The sequence below is a fragment of the Bombus pyrosoma genome, linkage group LG2 (genome assembly GCF_014825855.1).
Source record: "Bombus pyrosoma isolate SC7728 linkage group LG2, ASM1482585v1, whole genome shotgun sequence".
NCBI classification, from domain to species: Eukaryota; Metazoa; Arthropoda; class Insecta; order Hymenoptera; family Apidae; genus Bombus; species Bombus pyrosoma.
The window spans coordinates 15,251,705-15,259,088 of NC_057771.1; the positions used below are offsets into that span (position 1 = coordinate 15,251,705).

Below are 7,384 nucleotides of genomic sequence, written 5' to 3' on the forward strand. Positions count from 1 at the left end.
ATGAAATATTTTACTGTGCAGTAATGGGCTTGTAAGGCAATGTACATGGTTTTATTCATGCAGCATATGAATGCCAATGCAGTGGTACAAGACTGAAGCAAAGAAACAGATGAGCCATTACCTAATAAAGAATAATGTTCTTGAAAATGACCATTTTCATTTCTCACCTAATCAAAGATTTATGTTTAATTTTCTTAAGTATTGCAGAAATAAATTTCATTTAAAAAATATACAAAATTAGTACATAATTACAAATATTAAAGTAGAAACAAAACTTTCATTTGAAGAACATTTTTTATTTAATTTAAATAGTCACATGAGGTATCATTTTGTACATATGTAAAAATATTCGCTAATAGATACCACAGAGTGGACTATATTATTTTCCACTCCTGATTGTAAAGTAGATCACTACAAAGTTGTACTTGTTTGTATCTTAGGAAGTCATCTTTAATGCTTCTAGAATTATTAATTTTCTAAATACTTAATAATAAGATCAGTCGAGTTTAGATAATAAATTTTTACTATGCAATAATTGTGTACAATATGAGGCAATGTTACCACACCAGTGTTTTAAATTATAAAAGATAGATAAATTATGTTGATTTTTTTATAATCTTTTGAGTGTCCTCTTCTTGTCTTTCAATATCTTTTTCTTTTCTGCTGATAGTTTTTTATCTCCTGCATGCTTTTTTGGGAGGGGTCCTCCGACTTCAGAGGATGTGCAACTATCCAGACCTGCTTTGCTGCCTTTTCCACCTCCCTAAAGTATAAATGTATTTTTCATTATTTATTATTATGTATGCAAAACTCAATTTTAATATATGTATATGACAACAGGTTTACCTGTGCATGTATTTCTGTCATCATTTTTGCTCGTTCGGAATAATCGTCATACCTTTCTAATAATAATTTACCAGCTTCTTCATTTAAAGCAGATTCTGCATTTGGCACTATTAAGAGACATTTTACAGTCTGCAAATATAAAATAGATATGTTAATTCAAGAAATCCATTAAATATCTCTTGTATCAGTTATACCAATTAATAGCTTACTAGTAATATATGTTTAATTCCGAGATCTGATTTCCAATCCTTTTTTAAGGTATTGACACAAATTTCTCCATTTTTTGCAACATTTGGATGAAAAATTTTTGTAAGGAAAAATGCCTTTGGTGGTCCTTGAGGAAAATCTTTGCCAAGAGCTAATTTTACTCTGAAGAAACCGCCAGCATATGGCGTTCCCGCTAATATTAGGAAAATTTATATTTTTAACTTATGGACATTATAATATACACAAACCTCCATAAATCTTAATGAAACAAACATCATACATGTATATAAATTTGTGAAATAAGTAATGTTAAATAAAAACTTTCAATGACATTAAATTATATCTAAATAGATGTGAATATTAAAAGTTATGTTATAGAATATATACGTTTTTATTAGTATTATTTCTGTTGATCTATCAAGTTGATTATGCAAATAATATTCTCTCTTATAATTGATAGAAATAAACTTATATGTATATCTATATATATGTATGTATATATACATACATAAATGTATTTAGGTGTGCATGTAAATCTGACATTTGGATAGGTTATACTTCAATAACTGTGCGATTTTTTATATAGTACGTAATACTTCATTGAAATTTTGCAAGAGGAGTAATTAAATGAATTTTAATCTTACAGGGTCCTTCTATAATAGCTTGAATGTCAGTAACATCTTCTTCATTTAAAACAACTCGAATACCCTCGGGTGGTTGTTCAGCTAATTCACTCATTTCTTTAGCTACACGTCGAATAATTTGTGGAGATAAGTTTTCAACATTTGATATCTGAAATAATAGACGGTGACAGATGATTTATTTATTTGAGAACGAAGATATATTCAGAGAAACCTGTCCCCTTAACCAGGACATAAACAAGAAGTACCGCTGTTAAAGTTCGCAGACAGAAATTAATACGTATCATCGAGTACTCACAGAACTCACAGCAGCCATATTTAGCAAATTTTGAATAAAGTTTCAATTAAACGCGTTTAGGACGCGATTGTTTGAAGTATACTGTTAGAAAATCTTTAACGTCACAACATCAGCACAGTATCGCCTGCAATAACCAACATTTTGAACTGATAGCCAATCGCGTGCGAGTTACAATAATCTCGAAACTAGAAGTCGATTCTTCGTCATTTCGTGTGTTTTCAAGCAAAAAGTATCCGGCGTCTCTGACTTTTACCGAGGACACATCACGATAATCAAATTAAAGAATAAAGAAATGTTTGAATGAAACGGAATATAAGCCTGGATGATGTGAATAAATTGTAGTTGCATTGTACTATAACTTCGACGTAGTTTCAAGTCTTTGTCGTATTATACTGTTTCTTCACAGCGAATTTGAATACTTTATTTAGTAACCAGGATGGCTGATAGTGCAGCAATAGAAAGGGTAAGACTTCACATCTTTTAAAGGTTGAATATTTAACATACGATCAATGCGTTTTATTGAATATTTAATCAGTGCCGTTCATTTTTGTATTATACCATGTAGTCTTACTATGGTAGAAAAATCAATGACAGTGACACTCATTTTTGTCCTCAAACAACATAATCTCATTGCAGGAAAAGCATATGAAACAATTAAAACGTAGAATGGAATGTTGGCGTGAAGTAATACTTCCATTGAATTCCATTCTATTATGGGAACGGTCCTGGTACCCTGGCCTCATATTTGGAATTACAACCATAACATTTTTGTGAGTGGAAATATTAAAATATATAACCATATATATCTTTTGTTGTAAGTTATTTGTTTTATGTGTTATTTTTTAATACTATAAAAGAAATGCATTTTTTCCTTATTTATCATTTTATTTCATTATAGTCCTCAGTTTTTAAAATTTTTTGTTTTCTTTTATGAATTTTTAATAATGTTATGTATAAAATAATAATTAAAAATTAATATTGCTTCCTAACATTAATTTTAGAATAAAATATTAATATATACTATATTACTATATCAGTCATTGATTATTTTTATATGTTACATATTCGTAAATAATTGTATGTTAATATATATTTTACAATGTTCATAAAAATTTGCTTGTAGTCTAATATGGATGTTGGAACCTGCTATACTTACAATAATATCTGTAACTCTTCTTATATTGGCTTTGGTTGATTATCTTGTACCAGTTGTATTATCATTGCTGAGTCCTGTCAACAAATGGACAGGCCAGAAAGAGAAAAAGTTAAATGAGATATGTCAAAATTTATCTGTAATAATCTTACAGTTACAAAGTTTGTGGAAATTGATGTTAAAAACACGAAATGATCGTCCCAATGTGGTGAGTTAAGAAGCTATCCTAGATAAAAGGAATCTTTGTTTAGAAGATATTTATGTAACAAATATTAAGTACAGCATTTATAAGAAAAATTGCTCTAAACTATTTTTTATCTTCTGCAGTATTATCCAGGTATAATACTTTGTCTTGTTCTTTGTATATGGATTGGAAGTACAGTTAATAACTTGCTTCTATTTTATATTGCAGGTAATAATTTTTTAATTAATTTATTTGATATTGTATTTTACAAGATGAATGTATGTTAATGTAAACTTTACTTTACTGGAATGTTACAGTGAGTGTCCTTTTACTTACACCAGGATTCAGACATAAGGGACGTGCGATGTCAGTTAGTATAGCATATGTGTGCGAATTTCTATTTCACGAAAAACAATCATAATCACCATTTTGTATGTGTTTTCCTCTTTATTCTCTGTGAGACTTTAACTACAATAAATTAATTCGTAATTTATTAATTCATAATTAGGGATAACTAGCTTTTCAGCTTTTTAAACGTACAAGTACTGTAATATAAATTGTGTCTTCATCTCTTTTCATCGTTTTATGTGATATTTAAGATTGCAGTTCGTTTACACGCACTTTTATAACATAAATATACTTCCACATTATTCTTCATTCATCGATAACAATAAAATTATTTCATCTTTTATCAGACTTTATTTCGACGAAAGTAGTTACTTAAGTAATGAGATTTCCGTTAATGAGATTGGATTAAATATTAGCGTTAATTTTATACTTTTATGAACATCAAATTTAAAATGTTTGAAAATGGCGGGTTAGTTAAATTAAATATCCGATGGCGCTAGTGGTATAAATAAGTGTATTATATATACCTAATTTTTTGAAGTGAGAGTTTAATATTATAATTTATGTATAATTTATGTATATTACGAGATAAATATTGCAATTGAAGCAAGAAATGCTTTGCGTCATTATATTGCAAATAATCGTCAATATGGATTCTTTGGTAATCATTAGTAAACGGTATTTTACGTATCAATTCGTTTAGACGTAAGTTATTCAATATGAATATTGATAGTTTATATTAATTGTTTATATGTGCTTATAAATAAACGTTACTATGATGAAACTCTCATAAATTACTTTTATATAAAAATTTATTGCAATTAATTGTTGTGTTTGAAATATATTGCTCTTTACACTACCTGAAAACATTATGGATATAGTAATAAAGCTAAATGAGCAAACAATAGGCAGAGACAGAATTATCAGGTATATAATTTATTTACTTCTGAAACATATTTAACCGCATTAAGAATAATTGATTTAATTGATATAAATTTATTATATGATCTAAATTATTTTTAATTGATATAAATTTAATTGTATGTTTTACATAACCTAAATTTTATTATTTACCATTATGTTTAACGCTACTATTTTTCTCATAATATATTCAAAAATGCATGTTATTAAAAATTTCATAAAAACCTGTATATTAATTTTCTACATAAAAGAATATACAAATTTTATTTAACAAATTTAGTACAAGTAAAAGTAAATAGATAATATTAACATTGTATAATTACTTTTTAATAATACTTTTACAGATTGCTACAATATGGAAGCAGAGCTTATTGGTATTATGGTCAGAATATTCGTAGTACACAACATTCTGCAGAAGTCTTAAGAAGTTTAGAATATACATTTAGTTCCTTTAGAAAATGTATTTAAAACGATATTTATAATTTTAATACAATTACTATCGATAATAACAGTTTATTCCCATTTTATTTATAGTGTTACGTCTAGGGAGATGTTTGGACAGTTTATATTCTGCTTTAAAAATGATGAAATATCCAGATCTAACTATAAGAGCTATTTTGACGCTATCAAAAATTGCCAATGCTCTATTCTTATTAACAGATCATATAATTTGGGTCGGCCGTGTGGGATTATATAGGGTTAATATTGAAAAATGGAGCAAAATATCTAATAAGTATTGGTTAATGGGTATTATAATGAATCTAATAAGAGATATTTATGAAATCATAAAAATTTTTAAACATAAAAAAGAGAGTGTATTAATGAGGACATCAAAGTTCTCATATCATTTATGGAATCAATGTAAATTACTCTATCATTTAAGAAATCACAAAGATGTTGTAATGGATACAATTAAAAATGGATGTGATTTGTGTATTCCTCTAACAGCACTAGGTTTTACCAAATTTACCCCTGGAACAATTGGTATACTTGGTGTGGTATCTTCAATTGTAAGTCTGTATACATTAACTTATCCTCTGTATAAATTAAGACCAACTTAAAATTAATTGACATAATTATTTGTTATGTACATGAATATGATTACAAAGCATTTACTCAAATTAAAGGAAGTATATCATAAAAATTAAATTAATATTTTTTTATGGATTTTCATGATTTTTATACATATTTGATATATATTTTTACTATGTATCTAAAAAACTATATGTTACTACACTGTGATACTTAAATAACTATTTTGTGACCAATTTTTTGTAAATTTTTAAATAAGGTATTCTGAAAGTAGTATAAAATACTATACATAAAATTGAAAAATCTGTTTTATATCATAAAATTATATTTCAGTAAATATATTTACATAATATTTACAATGTAACTTATCTCTATGTCATGTTATTATGAATAAATTTATATTTGCAAACAAAACATTTTTTATAAATACATTTAATAAAAATACTCTATATAAAAATTGTTATATTCATTTGTATAAAAAATTCTTAAGCATTATCTTCTGTTAATATGGCTGGAGAGTTTATTGCGATAATTAATCCATATTTGTGAGAATAGTACATCAAGAAAATTCCCCATTTTCCACAAATCATAGACCAAATAGCTGATATCGTTGTACTTTCCCCAATGGGTATAACGGCTAAAATATCAGAAATATGTATATGTATTTATATTTACTTTGCCATATTTTATATATATATAAAACTCTATTTTAACTGGAGATTAAATAATATACATACGGATCTTGTAATAAAATGTGAGGAAGAGATACCAAATTAGTGCAGTAATTCCTGCTACAGCACTTACAAAACCAACAACATTTAAACTTTTCAATGTAGATTTGGTATGCCATCTTTCTAAACTTTCTTTTCCTTTAAGCCAATGCAGGTGAAAACAAACCGCAGCTAACATACCTATGTGATATGTGAAGTAAAGCAAGATTTTATTTATATTAATTTTGTGTTAAATTCATTATATAAAAATATCTTTTATTATATGAATAACTCTTATGCACTATTAACAATATGAAATTTCTGAAGTAATAATTTCTACTATTTGTGATATGTTTAAAAAATGAGCAGAATGTAATATTCTTACAAATATTACGAAAAATATTGCCTAATTATTGAATGAAAAAACATAGTTTCATAATTAAAACCATAACTATTAGAAGATAAATATGCACAATAATAAAGAGGTAATTTTTATTTTGTATGTAATAAATGAAGAATATCGTTTGTTATTACTGTAAAATATTTGTCTGGTGAATTTTTAAATCGTTTACTATTAATTTTAAACCATATTTATGGTTGCAAAATTAGATAATTTATATAATAAGATATTCATCATGTAATGTGTGGTGCTAACCTGATAAGATAGACCAAAATCCAACGTCGAAATTCCTATACACAACAAAGAGTACAATAAATGCTGATATAGCAAAAATTATACCAAAGACGCTTATTATTAAATGTATTATAACACCTCGCGGCATTTTTAGGTTCTTGTAATTATCTACTACGTAGTGCACTAGTCGACTATATCATGTCATGTCTTAAGGAAACTTAGTTTGCTTGTGCAGATGCCCGTCTTGATATTTTAAATTGTACAAAATAAGCTATTGGTAATTAATAACAATATTTTTTACAATTATTGTATTAATGAAGTTTCGGAAGTATTTTATTGAACCTTTTTTTCTAGGTTGGATTACATTCTAAATATTTGTGAATATGATATATGTACGGAATAATTGGTGA

General features: G+C 26.6%; 3 protein-coding genes across 8 annotated transcripts; 1 reads left to right on the plus strand and 2 right to left on the minus strand.

The window, feature by feature from the left end:
• Positions 1–505: 505 nt before the first annotated feature.
• LOC122577271 (ubiquitin-conjugating enzyme E2 S) lies at positions 506–2,133 on the minus strand. 2 transcript variants are annotated; one of them, XM_043748498.1, is made up of 5 exons: positions 1,993–2,133; positions 1,698–1,845; positions 1,056–1,246; positions 847–975; positions 506–763 (listed from the first exon to the last, which is right to left on the minus strand). In XM_043748498.1, exons 1-5 carry the CDS (start codon positions 2,008–2,010, stop codon positions 611–613), a joined length of 639 nt encoding a protein of 212 aa, XP_043604433.1. In that variant the 5' UTR covers positions 2,011–2,133; the 3' UTR covers positions 506–610. The 2 variants fall into 2 exon arrangements, with proteins under 2 accessions (XP_043604433.1, XP_043604425.1); XM_043748490.1 differs by having other exon boundaries at positions 1,943–2,083.
• A 180-nt stretch (positions 2,134–2,313) lies between these two features.
• LOC122577256 (ADP-ribosylation factor-like protein 6-interacting protein 1) lies at positions 2,314–5,871 on the plus strand. Of its 5 annotated transcripts, none has more exons than XR_006320185.1 (7): positions 2,314–2,455; positions 2,629–2,806; positions 3,116–3,353; positions 3,473–3,557; positions 3,647–3,699; positions 4,943–5,058; positions 5,133–5,274. XR_006320185.1 is itself a non-coding variant. In XM_043748452.1 (6 exons), the coding sequence occupies exons 1-6, from the start codon at positions 2,429–2,431 to the stop codon at positions 4,994–4,996; spliced, it is 591 nt and encodes a 196-aa protein (XP_043604387.1). In that variant the 5' UTR covers positions 2,314–2,428; the 3' UTR covers positions 4,997–5,109. The 5 variants fall into 5 exon arrangements, 2 of the variants coding, with proteins under 2 accessions (XP_043604387.1, XP_043604376.1); XR_006320182.1 differs by having other exon boundaries at positions 2,629–2,762; XR_006320183.1 differs by lacking the exon at positions 5,133–5,274 and having other exon boundaries at positions 2,629–2,762; positions 3,647–4,382; positions 4,943–5,109.
• A 62-nt stretch (positions 5,872–5,933) lies between these two features.
• On the minus strand, positions 5,934–7,334 carry LOC122577285 (heme transporter hrg1-B-like). The gene is made up of 3 exons (XM_043748520.1): positions 6,996–7,334; positions 6,368–6,541; positions 5,934–6,267 (listed from the first exon to the last, which is right to left on the minus strand). The coding sequence occupies exons 1-3, from the start codon at positions 7,120–7,122 to the stop codon at positions 6,116–6,118; spliced, it is 453 nt and encodes a 150-aa protein (XP_043604455.1). The 5' UTR covers positions 7,123–7,334; the 3' UTR covers positions 5,934–6,115.
• Positions 7,335–7,384: the final 50 nt, after the last annotated feature.

Excerpts from the sequence above, each read along its gene's own strand:
- LOC122577271 (XM_043748490.1), bottom strand. The coding sequence starts at position 1,981 with ATGATACGTATTAATTTCTGTCTGCGAACTTTAACAGCG. Across the intron at positions 1,247-1,697 it reads AGCTATTATAGAAGGACCCT|CGGGAACGCCATATGCTGGC; the intron begins GTAAGATTAAAA and ends TCCTAATATTAG. Across the intron at positions 764-846 it reads TGACAGAAATACATGCACAG|GGAGGTGGAAAAGGCAGCAA; the intron begins GTAAACCTGTTG and ends TTTATACTTTAG.
- LOC122577256 (XM_043748441.1), top strand. The coding sequence starts at position 4,549 with ATGGATATAGTAATAAAGCTAAATGAGCAAACAATAGGCAGAGACAGA. Across the intron at positions 4,605-4,942 it reads GGCAGAGACAGAATTATCAG|ATTGCTACAATATGGAAGCA; the intron begins GTATATAATTTA and ends ATACTTTTACAG. Across the intron at positions 5,059-5,132 it reads ATTTAGTTCCTTTAGAAAAT|TGTTACGTCTAGGGAGATGT; the intron begins GTATTTAAAACG and ends TTTTATTTATAG.
- LOC122577285 (XM_043748520.1), bottom strand. The coding sequence starts at position 7,122 with ATGCCGCGAGGTGTTATAATACATTTAATAATAAGCGTCTTTGGTATA. Across the intron at positions 6,542-6,995 it reads ATTTTGGTCTATCTTATCAG|GTATGTTAGCTGCGGTTTGT; the intron begins GTTAGCACCACA and ends CATATCACATAG. Across the intron at positions 6,268-6,367 it reads CACATTTTATTACAAGATCC|CCGTTATACCCATTGGGGAA; the intron begins GTATGTATATTA and ends CTGATATTTTAG.